The sequence below is a fragment of the Octopus bimaculoides genome, chromosome 9 (genome assembly GCF_046866305.1).
Source record: "Octopus bimaculoides isolate indiv1 chromosome 9, ASM4686630v1, whole genome shotgun sequence".
Lineage (NCBI taxonomy): Eukaryota > Metazoa > Mollusca > Cephalopoda > Octopoda > Octopodidae > Octopus > Octopus bimaculoides.
The window spans coordinates 77537067-77557076 of record NC_142936.1 but is presented as its reverse complement, the minus strand read 5'-3'; the positions used below and the strand labels follow the sequence as shown (position 1 = coordinate 77557076).

Genomic DNA, 20010 nt, shown 5'->3' with positions numbered 1-20010 from the left:
TGTAATCTTCTCTTCAGGGAAATGAAGAAATAAAAATCGTCAATAAGACATTTTAACAGAATATAATGGATATGTAAAGTGATGAACTGAACGCTATTAAGTTTTTAAAGGTAGCCTATAGAAAGAGGAGTAAAGGAAAGAAAAAATCAGAAACCAAATAAATGAGAAATATAGAACGATATGCAAATGAAATAAAACCCTATAGTCTTGGAAAAAGATATATGTAGTGAAAGTGAAATGTAAGAACAAAATCAATGTTTGAATTATATATAATGATAGATATCGCTTATATGAACTAAAGGTGTGTTTCTCCCAATGCTTACATCGGTAAGCACGCTCTATACAAGGCTCCTTCATTGGAATTTCAACATCAACAACAGAGTAGTTTTGTTTGTATGTATGTATGTATGTATGTATGTATGCATGTATGCATGCATGTATGTATGTATGTATGTATGTATGTATGTATGTATGTAAGTGAAGATTTATTGTTGTGTTGCATATCTAGACATGCTCATATATATTCAAATGATAAACTTCTGGAAGGTTTTAGGCGCAGGAGTGGCTGTGTGGTAAGTATCTTGCTTACCAACCACATGGTTCCGGGTTCAGTCTCACTGCGTGGCACCTTGGGCAAGGGTCTTCTACTATAGCCTCGGGCCGACCATAGCTTTGTGAGTGGATTTTGTAGACGAAAACTGAAAGAAGCCCGTCGTATATATATATATATATATATATATATATATATATGTGTGTGTGTGTGTGTGTGTGTGTGTGTGTGTGTGTGTGTGTGTGTGTGTGTGTGTGTGTGTATTTGTGTGTCTGTGTTTGTCCCCCCACCATCGCTTGACAACCGATGCTGGTGTGTTTACATCCCCGTAACTTTGCGGCTCGGCAAAAAGAGACCGATAGAATAAGTACTAGACTCACAAAGAATAAGTCCTGGCGTCGATTAGCTCGACTAAAAGGCGGTGCTCCAGCATGGCCACATTCAAATGACTGAAACAAGTAAAAGAGTAAAAGAGTAATAATAATAATCGTCTTTGCTAAAGGCACAAGGCCTAAGGTATAAATCTGAACTTGTAATCTGGATAGAGTAACTGTAGATATCTCAATAGTTTAGCATAGGTGTTCTCTTTTTCACTGATCTTCAGCTTTATGTTAACGTTCACTGGGCAGCTAATTTCCACAACTGTGCACAGTTTCTCTTCTCTATCCCAAATCATTATATCAGGTCTGTTGTACTTACATTTTGAGGCCTTCACTGATACATTCCCCCAGTATTCCTTTTTATTATGAGTGGCTATGGCTTCTACCATATTGTGGATTCTTATCTTTTTATCCTCGAAATTATACTTCCGACGCATTTTATTATAGAGTGTCCTAGCTACAACGTCATGTCTCATCGGTAGATAATACCGTGATGACATTTTCGGATAACTGCTTATAATGTGGGTGATATCTTCAGTGTGAACTCCACAAGGTCACACTGTATCGGTTGTCACACTTTACGGCTTTACCTGCACCCGTACCCCTTTGGTGCATCAGGTACATGGTTGATATTCCCTGTTCCTGGATTGTAAACCCATATGTATGTATGTATGTATGTATATGTGTGTGTATGTATGTATCTCTTTTACTCTTTTACTTGTTACAGTAATTTGACTGTGGCCATGCTGGAGCACCGCCTTTAGTCGAGAGAATCGACCCTGGGACTTATTCTTTGTAAGCGTAGTACTTATTCTGCCGAACCGCTAAGTTACGGGGTCGTAAACACACCAGCATCGGTTGTCAAGCGATGTTGGGGGGCGACAAACACAGACACACAGACACACAAGCACGCACACACACACACACACACACACACACACACACACACACACACACACACACACATATATATATATATATATATATATATATATATATATATATATATATATATATATATATATATATATATATATATATATATACATATACATATATACGATGGGCTTATTTCAGTTTCCGTCTACCAAATCCACTCACAAGGCTTTGGTCGGTGGCCCGAGGCTATAGTAGAAGACACTTACCCAAGGTGCCACGCAGTGAGACTGAACCCAGAACCATGTGGTTGGTAAGCAAGCTACTTACCACACAGCCACTCCTGTGCCTGTATGCATGTTCGTTATATGTTGCATATGCAGGCACTCACGATCGCAGGGTTGTGTCTTTGCTGGTGTCCTTCAACACGACACTTCATTTCACGTTGTTCACTTAGCAGGCAAAAATGAGTTGTACCTGTAATTTTAAGTAATATTCAGTGTCACAATGAATCTGCCTAAGAACTACGTTAAGGGTAGTCGTGCTTGTGGATTGCTCAGTCACTTCCACGTTAGTTTCACTAGCGGAGTAATCCGTTGACTTGATCAACAGGGACGCTAGTCGTCATAACAGACGACGTCAGTTATATGCAGTAAGCAATAGAAGCAGGATTAGCTTAAAATATCCATTTATGTATCATATTTCACGTAAATACATCGTTAAAAGGCAAATTTACTGCACTATTCGTCCGAAGATATTCGATGATGGACGCGTTATGTTTAAAAATACGGAGTTGTCACTAGTCGCTGCTGTGATGCTTTTCGTCCCACCCGATAAATATTGATTTTAGACATAGCACCTAAGTACACCCACACACACACACACAAACACGTTTTGAGAGGGGCGGGATAGTCGAAACCGTTGACTCCAGTACTTGGCTAGTATTTATTTTATCGACCCTGGGGTGGGGATGAAAGACAAAGTTTGATAGTGGTGGGAATTGAACCCGGAACTTAAATTACCAATACAAATACCGCAAGACCGACGAGCTAGCCATTCTGCCAGCTAGCCATTCTGCCAGCTAGCCACTTTCTGTAAATACATCGCAACGATACGTACCACAGAGAGGAGGGGTCAAGACTCAATACTTGTTTTAACTCGAACATTTTTACTCTTAGGCTTCAGTATGATAAAATATGTATTGCTTTATTTCATCGTATGTGTATGAGGTGTATGTGTGTGTGTGTGTGTGTGTGTGTGTGTTTTGTCATTTTTCCTTCTTGTTTTGTTTTCAGGAAAGAATGTTAATTTTTACTTTCGGTAAACAATTTTTCCATTTCTGTGAAAATGTAGGATTTCAGAAACATTCTTACGTTATATTGACTTTGAAAGTTGTAACAGTTTGCTGCTTTCTGAAAACATAGAAGTAAAGACTGAGGGAGATCAGCATAGATACAAACATCACAACCACACAGTGAGCATTTCCAGAGATCGAAATATGCTGCAGAACAGCTTTTCCCACCTTTGAGTTTATAGAAGTTATATAAAGTCTGATCAAGATTGGTAGTTGAACAATTCCCTTTGTACTTTTTCATAAGTATTTCCCTTATCTTTGATCTCATTTTATCCCGTAGATTCAGGGCGGAGCGGTTCGAATTTTGAACAATGTGATCCTCTAAAACAAAACGAAATGAAAAATGCATATAAATATGTTTATTTAAACATCAAACTTGCTATTTTTATGAAACAAATGGTTTCTAAGTGCTAAGATAAATTATGAGGGGCAGTGAGTAGTTTCAGCTATTTATAACGTTAAGCGGATGAGATTTAAGCGTGTTCCTGGATTTGACGCCAATCTATCGCCGGAAACTTACCTACATGATTTGATCATTGTTCCTCGTAGCAAGCAGAAGCTAAGAACTGAGAGTCGAATGATTACGTTGCAATGTCTAAATGGTCATCAAAATACTGACAGTTGTGAATAAGCCCCAAGATTTGTGAGTTTCTAATCTCTTCGTCAATATCTTTCTAATTCATACAGACTAACAAAACTAATAAATACGGCTTTTAACGAATGTCGTAGCAATGCTAATTAGACAAAATAAAACAAACCTGTCCTATCATATAAAATAACAAAAGAGCATCAACCATGTGAAATATATCATCATCGGGTGCTTAAATATTAGTTTGAAGTTTGACACCAGGCCAGCAACTTCGAGGGAGGGGCTAAGTCATTTACATCGACCCTAATGCTCAACTGGTACTTATTTTATCGACTCTGGAAAGGATGAAGGGCAAAGTCGAGCTCAGCAGAACTTTAAATCAGAACATATAGACGGACGAAATGCTTCTAATCATTTTTCCCAGCGTGCTAATGATTCTGCGATCTCACCGCCTTACAAAGTGCCTATATATTCTCATTAGCAAAGTGATCAAAGGCTAATCAATTTCTCGAATCACCAACACCCATAGAGCAATTACTTATTCTTCGATACAAGAACATTACTTAGAAATTTAAGCACTTCACAGTAGAACCATGTACTTATGATTTTGAGCTTGCTACGGGCAGGAAGGAAGGAAGTTTATTTTGAGAAATGGATGAGGGAATCTTTGAACCAGAATAACTAGAAACTCTTGTAAATGATACCTGCGTGAAAAAGGTAAGGGACGAAGAAAGTGGAATCCACATATGAAGTACGCACAGTTTTCTAGAGTGAATTTTGAGTATAAATGTTGCCTGGATAGCAAAGATGTCTATAAAGAAGGAGTGAGAAATTGCGTCTCAGATAGGTCTGTGATACAAGGTTAAATGTTTCTAAGCAGTGCTTATTTCATTGACTCCGAAGCATGAAGGATCAAGTAAACACGATAGGATTAGAAATCCAAATGTTCGAAATTGTAACTAAATACCACAAGGATATTTAGGGTCAGATGATCAACTGATTGTAACACTTTATCCCACTAAATCCAATCCATCGGTCTTTCAAAACGACAAAACTTGTAAAATCTTGTTCCATGCTTAAGTGTTCAACATCAACTTTACTAGACACAACACATACATAAAGGTAGAAAATGATATATTAACCTTTGTTTAAGTTTGAATCTGTTTCAGCGCCGCATTTGCAACATCTTTCGCCACCGGTACTGTTAGATGCTTTTTTCTCTGTGTTTAATACTCTTTGTTTCTAGAATAGTAGTTAAACGGAATGGGTTTTTTTCTCTTGTTCTTTTTTTATATACACTTTTTTATCGAGACTTTTTTTTATATCAAAGTCTAGAATTAACTGGCTGATAACAAATATAACTATTAAGTGTTTAATATGTTTTTATCAACTTCTGTAATTAAATGGATGAGTGACTATTACAACTATTAAAAGTTAAATAGTTAACATTAGTTGCATATTTTTAGTAACCTCTAGAATTAACTAGAAAAATAACTATTATAACTATTACAAGTTAAACGTTTAATTAAGGATTAAGTCTAGAATATTTTAATCGGCTGCAATTAAATGAATAACTATTTTAACTTCGAGAAGTTAAATGTTTAATTAATAATTAAATGTAAAAATATTTTCATTTTCTTCTGCAATTAACTGCACGAATAACTTTTATAAATATTAAATGCTAGATATTAATTACTTTTATATTAATAATAGTTAAGTTTTTACATGGAGATGCCTATTAGTGATTATCGTAGATGTTGGAAACCCCTTCAATGCAATTAAGATGTTTATTAGAATAATACAAGACGATGGACTCTTCTGTCTATTTTGCCCGATGAGTCACCAGTTATTTGATCACTCAGTACTTTTTAATAGCGTACATATTTATAAACTTTTACAAGGAAAAATTGACTGTGAACTCGAAGTTTTGTCAGATCTGTCAGATGAAGATGAACCAGCTGAAGCTTTAAAGAGTCCGTCAACCTTTACCCTTTGAACGTTTATTTATATACATACTTACACACACACACACACACACACACACACACACACACACACACACACACACGCACACACACATATATATATATATTCAAGGGGTGCTAAAAAGTTCCCAAATTTCTGTATTCTTTTACAGGGCTTAGAAAAACTGAAGGACCACTGCCATAAGTGTATTAATCTGAGAGACGACTATGTTGAATAAAATTATAATTAATAGGTCCTCCTATATTTTTTTTTATTCAAAGCTAGAAACATTTTAGCAGTCCTGAATTCCCAACGGGGTGGTCATCTTGGTGAATACACTCTAAATCGAACAAATATTACATTTACTCTGTGTATGTGTGTGTGTACATATAATGTATATACATGAATGTATACAAATATCACTCTTGTAACAGATGTTATATTTACCGTATGTATGTTTTTCGCTTGCAATATATTCTCTTTTTTGGTGTTCGCTTCTGTTTTCTCGTCACTCTTTTTCAGCTTCTTCTTTTGAATAGAATTTTGAGGAATATTTCTCTTAAGCGGTTTAGTCTTCGATGCCTGGACACATGGAGCTGTGGGATTACTTTTAACTGATTCATTGGATGATCTAAAAGAAGCTGAGCGAGGTTTCCTTACATCACTCATCGAGCGACTTGATATTTCACTTGTCATCTTTGTTGAAATATTTGACTTGGAAATATTAAATCTAACAGACTGGTCCTTACCATCTTTCTCGTTGATATTTTTAAAATGTCTTTTACTTGATATGTAACTCACTGACTTAGCACTACTCTTACTGGAAATACTTGACTTAGAGTAACTCAATTTCAAAGGAACTTCACATAGTCTATTCTCCTGTTTCTCATTAATTTGTTTGTTTACATCTCTACTTGCCTCATTTACTAATGTATTCGAGATGTTATCAGTAACTTGTTTACAAGCATTTTTATAGCCACTAACTTCTTCAACAATTGTTTTCACAACATCGGCTATTTCACGAATTTTCTCGAAGGCGTCTTCTTTGAGAAGAAGCATTTCGAAACAACCGACTTCTTTGACAAACATTTCTAAAGCACCGGCCACGTCACGGATTTTATCGAAAGCATCACTTTCGTTAAGAATGTTTTCTAAAACATTGGCTTCTTCCGGCAAATTTTCCAATGCAATAATTTCATCGCGAAGGTGTTTGAAAGCACAGGATACTTCCTGAAACTTTTCGGCAATACTCACTTCGTCGGAGACATTATTGAAAGGTTTAACTTCACCAGAAATTGCTTGAAGATCACAATCTTCTCCAGGAATATTTTTCAAAATACTACCTTGCTCGGAAATTGTATGGAAAACGCCAATTTCTTTAGAAACTTGTTCTATGGCATGAGATTCTTCATAATCATGTTCTAAAACGCCATCTTCTTCATGATTGTGTTTTAAAGAGTTTGTTTTTTCAGGATATTTTTGAAAAATACTAACTTCTTTACTAATATTTTCGAAAGATAACTTTTCTGCTGAAATATCTGGTAATGTTCTACTGAGTTTTTCTATCGATGAAGACACTGAAACGCCTTGAAAGTATTCTGGCTCGCTCATGTTTTCATTCATTGACAAAGGGTGCTGGTAAACAACATGAAAACAAGTTTCACTCCTTCGTCTCATTGTCGGAACTAATTTGTTAGCATTCTCATTCAAAACGCTTGATTGAGAGAAACTTAATTTCGGAAGGGTTTTGCATATATTTTGTGTATCATTCTCTTTAACATATTCTTGAGAAATTTCAACAACCTCCCTGTAATCACTGCTGTCAGAGTTTGTTGCTGAAAGCACTCGCTTACCACCAGTTATTTGCCCTTCTTTTGTGTTTTGACTTACAACAAACGATGCAGAGATATTTTCGTCCACTTCCTGATCATTGGCTTCGTTACGTTTTTCTATTTGATTTGTTTTTCCTTTATTATTTGGAACACTCGATTTGTTTATATTTTCTGTTGGCAAACTAAAACTTGATGCGATTGAAATACTTTCTTCACCGTTTGCGTTACTGGTCGACGTAGATTTTGGCATATTATCTGAAGTACTTGTCGTCGGAGAAGAATCTGTTTTGGATTTTGTAGAAGTTGATTTTCCTCTTTTTTCGTCGCTGGATTTTAATTGATAACGTTGTACTTGATAATGAGTGCGAAATCGATAGGCTTTTTTGTTAGTTAAATCGTCGGATACAATCCCATGTTTTATTTGACCTAAAGCGAGATTTAACTCTGCTTTATTCAATTTTTGAGTTGTTGTTTTTTTATATGAACCTTCTGCATTCTGGATATCTATGTCCTTGATATCCATGTGATATTTATTAACTTCCGGAAAAAATTCTTTATATGATACTTTATGTTGAGTTGTATTTACAAGATTATTTTCTTCATTAGTTTTTGGACCTTTGATAGATTGCTTTATCGTCGGGTCACTCATATTCCTCCAATCTTTATAACTTCGGGTTTTGGTTAACTCTGAGATATACAAGTTTGAATTAGTTATGTATCTTCTACATTGAAGTGGTTGTAGTTTCTCATTTAGTAAATTTCGGATTCGGTTTTTCTTCCAACCATGTACGTAAGTTTTCCATGTTGGAATTATTGTGTGGTTTAAAAAATGGGAAATCCATGGAATGTACGGTGGATTATCAATAGCTTTTCTAAATGCATTGCGGTAGGATCGACAATTATCTTCGAAGAAAACGGATGAAAGTTTCTGAAACGAACTGTGAGACATACAAGAGTTATTAAGCATACACAATGAGGAAGATATCTTTGAAACAAATATAGCGTAGGAATATGTATCGGATGACTAGTCCTTGCAAGTTTACCCATTTACAGCTGCGTAGTCTGGAGCAACGTGAAATGAAGTCCTTTGCTTAAGAGCACAACGTGTCACCCGGTTAGAGAATCGAACCCACAACCTAGCAATCATGAATGTAACACGCCTAAAGACCAGGCTACGTACATATATATATATATATATATATATATATATATATATATATATATATGTATGTATGTATGTATGTATGTATGTATATATATATATATATATATATATATATATATATATATATATATATATATGTACGTAGCCTGGTCTTTAAGAAAATGTTAGATAACGCTCTCGAAGCCACAATCATAACAGGAAAAGGCACTGGTGAGTCTGCTATTATTCCCCGAGTTCCACTTATTCCGTCTAACTGTGTCTTTGCGATGGATAGAGTCCAATTCCCCATTCGATTAAGCTTTGCTATGACCATTAACAAAGCCCAATATCAGTCACTATAAGTGGTTGGGCTGGACCTCAATACACCATGCTTTTCACACGGACAGCTGTACATGGAGTGTTCCAGATTTGGAAACTCGGCCAATCTCTTCTACTACACTCCCGAAACATTGACAAAAAACGTGGTTTACAAGGCAGCCTCCAATAGTTTTTCCGTTGAGTTGAAATCCCTTCAGGTTGGCCCTTATTGCGCTTATTTACTTTTCACGATAAGTTATGTTAATCTTCCAACAAATGCCCGTTGTTAAAGTCAAGCATTTTTTTCATTTCAATGCAGTCTCCCAGATGCCTCAGATAATTTCATATTGCAATTAAACATATTTTCTTACAGATTGCTTTCATGTCCATAGCAATGTCGTGTATGCTTTTTGTACCAATTCTTCAGCCATCCAGTTAATTAAACGGCATTCCGAACGATAATTTTCCATATTTTCACATTTAAAAACCCGATATCTGCAAAACATGTTCCCTTTTGAATACCACTTATTTTTGATTTAACGTCTCAACTATGTCAAATAATCCTCAATTTTAAGCATAGACAGAAGCGGAATTGCACTATTTTAGACTCCAGTTCTATCATGAATTTACATCATCCAATGGGCGGGGGCGTTTGCCAGTATATATATATATATATATATATATATATATTATTTTATTTAAAAGAGTTCCAACTCTGTCTGTTTTTTATGTTTTATTTATATTCTTGTAAAATTAATGTGGGATATAGAATATGGAATATATAATATATAATATAAAAATGGATGGTACAATGAAATGAAGTATTGAATGTCTTAGGTAATTCGGAACACCAGACTTTCTCTGACGTGAACGGACGCCAATTTCCCCCCAGTTGCCCAAAGGACAATTCTTAGCTGAGTGGACCGTATTACGTGAAATGAAGTATCTTGCTCAAGGACACAGTGTACTGCACGGTCCAAGAATCGAACCTATTATGTAAAATTCTTGAGCCCACTACTTTAACCACAAGTCCACTCGCCTTTAGTCTCGTTGTTTAGAACCTTCGAATTATAACACATTCACTGCTTTTTAACTCTTTCTTATGTTTAACATTCTTAAAGATTCCTTCTTAAAGGCGGTGAGCCAGTAGAATCGTTAGGACTCCGGACAAAATGCTTAGTGGCATTTCGTCCGTCTTTACATTCTAAGTTCAAATTCTGCTGTGATGGCCTTTGCCTTTCATCCTTTCGAGATCGATAAAATAAGTACCAGTTGAGCACTGGTGGTGAGGCGGGGTCGATGTAACTGACTTACTCTTTCTCCGAAATTTCGAAACTTGTGCCTATAGTACAATGGAATATAAGTGATTTGTTTTCAAGTTCACGCACGCACACACACACTCACATGCACACAAACACACACATGTGCGCACGTAATATAAGTTTTGCAGACCGTTGTGAACTAGTAGTGAGTATTGTACCACGCTAATCTATTATGTACTTAGCTACGTTTCTATAATCCATACAAGCGAGTAACCGTCAGGTCATAAAACAGACCTTGAAATTATGAACAAGTCCTGAAAATTTGGGGAAGGGTATTAGCCGATTAAATCTACCCCAGTACTTGACTGGTACATTGTTTTATCGACTTCGGAGGGATGAAAGGCAAAGTTGACCTCAACAGTATTTAAACTCAGAATGTACGGAGTCAGGACAAAAGCCGTAAAGCATTTTGTTCGACGCTCCAGTATTTCCATTAATCCTGCTCCCTTTTGAAGTTATGAATAAATAGGCAGTTACATCTCGTTTAGTTTGTTTTGAAATGCTTCATTTTCTCTCACTTCTATTAATATTATTATTATTATTATTATTATTATTATTATTATTATTATTATTATTATTATCATTATTATTATTATTTGTAGTATATAGTTAGCAACAGTAAAAATACGTACTGATATGTGAAGGGATATTTCATCTTGAAACAGTCCCATGCTTTCTTCAGGTTATAAATTGCTGGGGAGTGAAAAGCACAAAGTATGTTGGCTGTCGTATTGAAGTTTTGTATCTTCCAACAAACAATGGCAACCTTTAAATAAAACAAAAATATTCAGAATGTTACTTACAGCTGTTTCAATTCCAGACCTTCAGAAAATTAATTAATTAAATTTAAAATAATTTGAAAGTCAAATTTCGTCGGAGGTAGCTTAAGATACAAAATAAGTGTTCAATTCCTGCATGTTGAAGAAACTACCTCTGACGAGATTCTACTTTCAAATAATTTTTTATTTTTATTAATTAATTTTCTGAAGGCCTGGAATTGAAACAGTTGTAAGGGATGTTAATCAATGTTTTTAATTAATAAACAATAATTTACTAATTAGCTCTCTATTTTCTCATCTTATTAAAATAAATAAATACGCACTGGGGTCGATGTAATCGACTTAATCCCTTTGTCTGTCCTTGTTTGTTCCTCTATGTTTAGCCCCTTGTGGGCAATAAAGAAATAAGAATCGTTAGTATGGCGGAGAAACGCTTAGCGGTATTTAGTCTACAGCTACGTTCTGAGTTCAAATTCCACCGAGGTCGACTTTGCCTTTCATCCTTTCAGGATCGATGAAATAAGTACCAGTTATGCACTGGAGTTGATATAATTGACTAGGCCCCTTCCCCCAGAATTGTCAAGAGCTTGTACCCAGAGTAGAAATAATCATCTATGAATGTTGTATGTATGTTTGGCTGTGTGGTAAGAAACTTACTTCCCAACCACATGGTTCTGCGTTCAGTCCCACTGGGTGACAACTTAGGCAAGTCTGTTTAACTTCATCCTTGGGCCGACCAAAGCTTTGTGAGTGGATTTGGTAAACGGAAACTGAAAGAAACCTGTCGCATATATTATATGCATATATCTAAGTGTGTGTTATTGTGTTTGTCCCCCTCCACCGCTTGACAAACGGTGTTGATGTGTTTATGTCCCCGTAACTTAGTGGTTCAGCAAAATCACCTGATAGAATAAGTACTAGGCATAAAAAAATTAAGTCCAGGGGTCGATTTATTCGACTACAACACTTCAAGAGTTTTAGTCATGTCCCAGCATGCCCCAGGATGTCTATAATCAAATACCTGAAAACAGTAAAAAATATAACATATGTATGTGTGTATGTATGTATGTGTGCATGTATGTATGTGTGCATGTGTGCATGTATGTGTATGCATGTGTGTATATATGTATATATGTGTATGTATGTGTGTATGTATGTATGTATGTATGTATGTGTATATGTTGGTATGTATGTATGTAAAATGTGTATGTATGCATGTATGCATGCATGTAAGTATGTATGAATATATGTATGTATGTATGTATGTATGTATGTGTGTATGTATGTATGTATGTATGAATGCATGTATGTATGTATGTATGTATGTATGTATGAATGTATGTATGTATGTATGTATGTATGTATGTATGTATGTATGTATAAGTGTGAGCGAGATAAATACTTCCTTGGTTTTTACCTTCATGAAATAGCGCATGGCTTGTAATCTTTCAAGCATATCTTTTTGAATGACCACTTCTGCAACAACCATATTCCTCATTTGTTCTGAGAACGTCATCCATATTACCAGACTGTTATTTGCGTACATCTGCACACACAAAAAGAAATACAAAGTACCACGGTGTTGGCGGGCGCCAGAGAGAGAGAGAGAGAGAGAGAGAGAGAGAGAGAGAGAGAGAGAGAGAGAGAGAGAGAGAGAGAGAGAGGCGCTTCATTTAAGTCTTTTCCTACGCTTTTAATGTTTTGTTATTTATGAGATGTGATTCTTTCGCAGACTGGACAGAATCAGTAAAGACAATGTAACAAACGCTGCAGTGCAAGAAATATGGTAAGCGCAAAGACACATACTGCCGAGAATCTCGTTCACACAGCCATCTTGCTTTTGTATGGACGGGAGCAAGAGACCGTCAAAGATGTTTGTGGACTTGACGACTGAATAAATTCAACCGCAATGTTCAAACCTTTCGTTTGATTTTGTAATCCCTTCGTTCCATGTTTGACAAACTTAGCAGATTCTACTCTTCAAACAAAGGAGAGTATTGAATATTTTTAGGTCTTTGTGCCACAAAATACATAAAAGCATGTGTTTGCATGTCTATGTTTCTATTCTGTCCATCTATCTGTATGCATGCATTTATATTCTTACACATGAGCATCTATACATGAAAGTGTGAAATTTTTCGAGTCAAATATTTAAGTGAATGTCATCGCGATTTTGAGGACTTAATCTCAACAATTTTTATTCATATATTACCATACAAGTTTTGCAGTTAGAATAGCGATGCAAAAAACCGCCGAATCTTACCTCTGAAATACATTGGGAGTTTATACTCTGTACATCATCTATCCTTACTTTCAAAAGAAGTATCTTATTTATGTAAGTCAATTCACATGCTAAATGTTCTGCTTCGATATTTGATAATCTCTTTGTTATTATCCTAGAAATGAAATAATAGATACAATAACCATGCAATACGCCATAGAGCTTATTAATAAAACAGTTGCGGACGCAATTTATTGCTTTGAGAAGGGACATAACTCTTTCTTAATTAACAAACAATGATAAGACTTTCGGCAGTGATCTGCAAAGTGGTGCCGACCGTTTCCATTACAGTTAAGAAATTACTGAGAAATACCTTTAAACAAATTAACATGTATTTTATTTTGTTTTGTTTTGTTTTTTGTATTGCGCAAATCTCTGACAGTAATGCACCTGTGATATGCTTCCTCATTTCTGGCATTATAAAATGATATTACTTGTGATTAAATATGAAATCATAGCTATTCACACAGGCGCAGGCGTGACTCTGTGGTAAGAAGCTTGCTTCCCAACCACATGGTTCTGGGTTCAGTCCCACTGCGTGGCACCTTGGGCAAGTGTTTTCTACCATAGCCTCGGGCCGAGCAACGCCTTGTGAGTGGATTTGGTAGATGGAAACTGACAGAGGCCCGTCGTATATATAAATGTATGTGTGTGTATATGCGTGTGTGTCTGTGTTTGCCCCCCCCACCATCGCTTGATAACCGATATTGGTTTGCTTACGTTCCTGTAACTTACTGGCTCGACAAATGAGACCGATTGAATAAGTTCTAGAGTTACAAAGAATAAGTCCTAGCGTCGATTTGTTCGACTAAAGGCGGTGCTCCAGCATGGCCACAGTCAAATAACTGAAACAAATAAAAGAATAAAAGAGAGAGTCACACTGGCATTCATCATATCCTTCTTTGCTCATGCTAGAATTGGTAAATATCGTACAGGAACTATTGAACTACATCTTTGAACATGCCATGAAGTTTTGATATTTTGATATTTTAATCTTATTCATTTGCTTTATGTTGCTATTCTCTAACTGCTCCTCCTACCTGTCCAGGCATTCTGTCGTTTACAACGACGAGTGTTTCAGTTGATCCGATCAACGTAACAGCCTTCTCTTGAAATTAACGTACAAGTGGCTGAGCCTCTCTACAGATACGCCTACCTTTAGCGTGGTTCTCAGGGAGATTCAGCATGACTCAGAATGTCACAAGATTGGCCCTTTTTGAATTACAGGTACAACTCATTTTTGCCAGCTGAGTGGACTGGAGCAATGTGAAATAAAATGTCTTGCTCCAAGACACAACGCGTCACCGGGAATCGAACTTACAATCACAAGATCGTGAACCGATTACCCAACCACTAATTCCACTACCTTATAAATGTGAATCGTTAATTACTAGAAAAGCTAACATGTATATCGGAAACCCGAACTCAAGGAGCTTTTGACAAGTCGAGGCTATGACCACGTAGATCAGGTGCGATACACAGTTGAAATAACTTCGATTTTCTTTTTGTAACAAATGACATTGGAGAAACAATGTTTGTCACAACCACTGCCATGTTGAGATATTAGCTAAATAATCTCCAGCTTATAACTTACAAACTGCTTGGAGATTTAAAAATTTCAAAGGCATAAACGTTTCTAATTTCTGTTAGACCATTTAGTGTAATTTTCTTATAAGAGACTTCCAGCTATTTTATAGCTTAGAGATTCACTAAATCTAAATATTAATCGGTCACATATTATAAATCTGATCACAATAAATCAAAGTGGAGTCAAAATAATCTTTATATAGACGGTGTCATTGCACGACAGATAAGGTGTCATTGTGTAACAGATAAGGTATCGGTAAATAAGCACAATATACACGGATTCAGTTCCTAATTAGTGGATAAAATTTCACCTCACTTACATTATTTCCCTGACAAAACTATATTATATATACCTACATCATGATTTGACCATTACAAAATATCATAATGAATAGAAACAATACGATCGGTCACAACTCAAACTACAAATTTTACACCAGAAGGCCTAGTCAAAAGAAACTAATAGAATAATAAACATCAAAAGTTTTTAAAACGAACAAAAAAATAGAACAAAATTACCGTGGTCTTTTAGTGCTAAGTAATTTGGTAGGCAATTTCAATGAATATATTGACATTCTTTCAGCAAGGTTCACTTTGTTTCTTTTTTCTGAAATATAACATATTCCTTTGTTAAACTTGTTAGGTAAGTGATTCGTTCTGAGAACGGTGCTATAAGGATAGAATAATTTTATCGTGGTAGACATAATATTCATTAAAATTTGCATACACTTTTATGTTATTATTGAAGACGTCGCACAGTATCCACTGCGACGTTGTTGTAGATTGAAGATGTTGTATACACCGTGGTTTTGTACTGTCTGTCAAGTCACAACAAGGACCTCAGACAGAAAGTACCTTGCGCAATATGCGTGGAGTTCCAATTAGAGCCGATTTTTGCAATACACCAAGGTTGTTGGGTATTTTTAAAGTGTCCAGATGTTTGTTTTGTTTTGTTTTTTCACATTGGGTGGTATTAAACCCAATGCTCCGATGGCGACAAAATCAACTTTTATGTTTAACTTTCGCAGTTGCCACATTTTGGTGATCTCTCAATTCTCAGGTGGTCTCCATATTTGTCAACACTCTTATTATTAGTATTATTATTATTATTATTATTATTATTATTAGTAGTAGTAGTAGTAGTAGTAGTAGTAGTAGTAGTAGTAGTAGTAGTAGTAGTAGTAGTAGTAGTAGTAGTATTGAGTGAGAGAGCAGTGCTTGCCCTCAAAGTGACAGCGGGGTAAAATATACGAAGCGAAGTATACCTGTCATGACTACCCATCTGATAAGGGTACACCAGGCACATGCGTCACAACCATATGTGCGCGACATACTGATCTCATATCAAGATAAACAGCACATGACCTTGCAGGCGGGGCCCAGTTAGAATATTCTTCAGGTCGAGTAGCCCATCCCACTCAAAAGATCCCTGAATAAGGGCTATTTAAGGATGATGAAGAAAACACCCATATTTCCAAAGGTGAATTATCCAAACCCAAAGAATTCCTCTCAGCACATGGCTATGATGATCCCCAACTACTCCTGCTCTTTATCAGAGATGCATATATTGTCAGCCACTAAGGGACATGCTCAACTGGATAAGATCAAGCAACTGGAAAGCAAATCTGTGATATTGAGCAGAATATTTGCTGTAACCTATCTTTTTATACCAAGACAAAACAACGTACATGATAACACTTCCAATCAATTAAGATTAGAAGCCCTGTCATGTACTACATCAGGGCATTATTATCTTGAACCATCACATTCATGTCAGAAGACATAGCCACATCTGTGCTGAAAGATTGTTTTAACAATTTGTCCAGGATGATAATATCTTGTCGTCTTGCTTCAATCCCATGGGTCGATCTATACATCAAAAACTCATAGGACCTTAAATTGATCATTCCCTATGACAATTTATGGTAAATGCTGATAGCATGTTCGGTTCACTCCTAAACGCCTTTGATATAATTTTTATCTAAACTCCATTGCTGTAATATGTATCTATATATGTATATGTATGTACATGTGTGTTTATGTATGTAAGTATATATGTATGTATGTATACTTTTATTAAAGCTGCAAAAATCTCCAAAAGCTGTTACTCAGAGTTTCACATTAGCATTCGTCAGACAGCATGATCACAACTGTCCGACGAACGGTAACTTAAAACTTTGAGTAATAGTTTGTGAAGGATTTTGCACTCTTAATACAATCATATAGCTCTACCTTCGGTATTCGAATACTATTTTTCCGCCTTGTTCTGTGTTATGTGCTTACCCGTTTGTGCGTGTGTGTGTGTGTGTGTGTGTGTGTGTATAGACACAGAGAAAGGCAAACAGATAGACAGACAGACAAGCAGACAGAGACACACAGAGACAGACAGACAGACACACAGACAGGCAGACAGACGGATAGGGTATTCTGCGCTTATTCAAAGCCTGACCACTTCTTTCGTGCCTGTGTACGTAAGTGACTTTTGTGACAGAGAGCTGTATCAAATTCTCATTACGAACAGTGAAAATATGTTTCACCTCAAGTGGTACAGTGTTGTTTGTCTCGTCTGAGTTGTGGATATTTAAATACCTTTTTAGATCATATTACAAGTATGAACATGTCTGCGGGAATGACCGTGGTGTCATTTGGACCAACTGTGTGTGTGTGTGTGTGTGTGTGTGTGTGTGTGTGTGTGTGTGTGTGTGTGTATTCATCCAGATATTTATATATATATATATGCACACATATACACGGATAGATAGATAGATAGATAGATAGATAGATAGATAGATAGATAGATAGATAGATATAGGCATACACAAACATACACAGACATACATGTGTATACATACACTTATGCATGTATACATACTCCTATATACAGATACACACAACGAAAATGTGTTTCCGATGTTTAAGGTACATAGATGAACAAACTATGCGTAATTTCATCTGCAAGTATGGGAGACAACTCTGTTTCGCTTTTGAAGGCGAGAGTGGAGTAAGGGAAATAAGTACAAATTAAAATAGACCGTCGTCAATAAGCGTATGTTAGTAAGTTAGTTAATGCTCTTTTAATACTCTCTTGAGTGTTTTCCAGCCTCTTTGGAACAGTTTAGGTTTAAATCTATCAATAACCTCCTAATGCCCTTAGAATCTCATTATTTAGATTAAGTACGTTGCTGATACTTAATAGAAGGTACTGCCTATTCCCAATGTGATTGGTCTAGCCCAGGAGTTCTCAACGATATTTTTTTGTCTATGGACCCGTTATTCTTTACAAAATTTTGTAAATATCTTCTTGTAAAGAAGAAGATGGTTTCTAACAAATGTACAAGAAAGCCCCAGCGTTTCAGCGCTGGAATGTTGATCACAAAAACAAATTTACATTTTGAACATGAGAAACTTTTTGCATTATTTTTGTTTTTCCGTTTAAAGATTGTAATTATAATATGCATGTAAGTTGTTTGAATTTATTTTTATTTTACTTTTATTTTTTAGTTTTTTGAAAACTTTAGCTTTTCCAGTTTGTCACTTACTTCCTGTTTCTGTTGTGCCTGTAATCCAAAGGGTCAGCCTTGTCACACTGTGTTACGCTGAATATCCCCGAGAACTACGTTAAGAGTACACGTGTCTGTGGAGTGCTCAGCCACTTGCACGTTAATTTCACGAGCAGGTTGTTCCGTTGATCGGATTAACTGTAACCCTCGACGTCGTAAGCGACGAAGTGCCAACAACAACAATTTACACTCAAATATATAGTTCAAATTTATCATGTTGCTCTTAGGTTTATAGCCTTTTGGTTTGTTATTCATAACGAAGTTTTAATTTGTGCGTTTTCTAGATTATTACAGATAGGTTTTGGTTTAGTGCAAGGCATTGTACGTACTGTTTATTAGCCCTATCTGCTATGAAATAGAAGCATCTGCCAAAATTACTCAATTCAGAAGATGAGACCGTGAAGTTTTAGAAACGTTGCGATGGACTACAAATCAAACGCCAAAGAACACGTACGAAAATATAAAAAGAAAGCCTTAATGAAATGAAAACATACGCGTATTTTCAATACAACTTATACGCATCGTCGCTTTGTTGTACATGTGTTTATATGCATGTATTTGTCGATATGAATACATAAGCCTGGTGGGATTTATTAACTTGAGTAACAAGTTGTTGGCACTCCTTCGCTTACGACGTCAAGGGTTCCAGTTGATCCGATCAACGGAACAGCCTGCTCGTGAAATTAACGTGCAAGTGGCTGAGCACTCCACAGACACGTATACCCTTAACGCAGTTCTCGGGGATATTCAGTGTGAAACAGTGTGACAAGGCTGACCCTTTGAATTACAGGCACAACAGAAACAGGAAGTAAGAGTGAGAGAAAGTTTGGGTGAAAGAGTACAGCAGGGTTCGCCACCATCCCATGCCGGAGCCTCGTGGAGCTTTAGGTGTTTTCGCTCAATAAACACTCACAACGCCCGGTCGGGAAATCGAAACCGCGATCCTATGACCGCGAGTCCACTGCCCTAACCACTGGGTCATTGCGCCTCCTGAGTAACAGGAGAACCAGCATATAGAAGAAAAGGGCTTTACGCAATGAATACTTACCAAATTTTCTTACGTAGTTTAAAACGTCAACAGAATTTGATCTGTTCCGATATGGCGAAAATCTAGGGTAAAATGAAGAAAAGGAGATGAAGACAGATATTTAAATTATTGAATGAATAATATTAGTTTACTTGATATAGCGTAAACATTTATACTTTGACATGGTGGTGTAGTTAAGACGCTCACTTCGAAAAAGAAGTCTTGTTTGTTTTTATGCTTGTAGCAGTCCGACAAATAGAGAGAGATTAATTGAGTATTAGACTGAAATAAATACTAAGATCGATGTAATCGACTAAACACTTAAATATGGTGCCCCAGCATGGCCGCAGTCCAATGATTGAAACTAGTAAATGAGTAAAAGAAACATGAAATAGGATCGATTTTTTAAAATTATAGTCAAACCCACTACAAATTTGTTTTCGTAC

The 20010-nt window shown here is 36.2% G+C and overlaps 1 protein-coding gene across 3 annotated transcripts in view; it reads right to left on the bottom strand.

Moving 5' to 3' along the window:
• Nucleotides 1–2991: 2991 nt before the first annotated feature.
• The window catches only part of LOC106868253 (uncharacterized), a 23472-nt gene continuing 6453 nt past the window's right edge, over nt 2992–20010 (bottom strand). For all 3 annotated transcript variants that reach the window (XM_014913424.3, XM_014913422.2, XM_014913423.2), the window contains 8 exons: nt 19586–19647; nt 15497–15584; nt 13373–13505; nt 12527–12655; nt 10963–11096; nt 6162–8484; nt 4892–4991; nt 2992–3481 (listed from right to left, as the gene is read on the bottom strand). In XM_014913424.3, coding sequence (XP_014768910.1) covers nt 3111–3481; nt 4892–4991; nt 6162–8484; nt 10963–11096; nt 12527–12655; nt 13373–13505; nt 15497–15584; nt 19586–19647 — 3340 coding nt within the window. In that variant the 3' untranslated portion in view covers nt 2992–3110. The remainder of the gene's footprint in view (nt 3482–4891; nt 4992–6161; nt 8485–10962; nt 11097–12526; nt 12656–13372; nt 13506–15496; nt 15585–19585; nt 19648–20010) is intronic.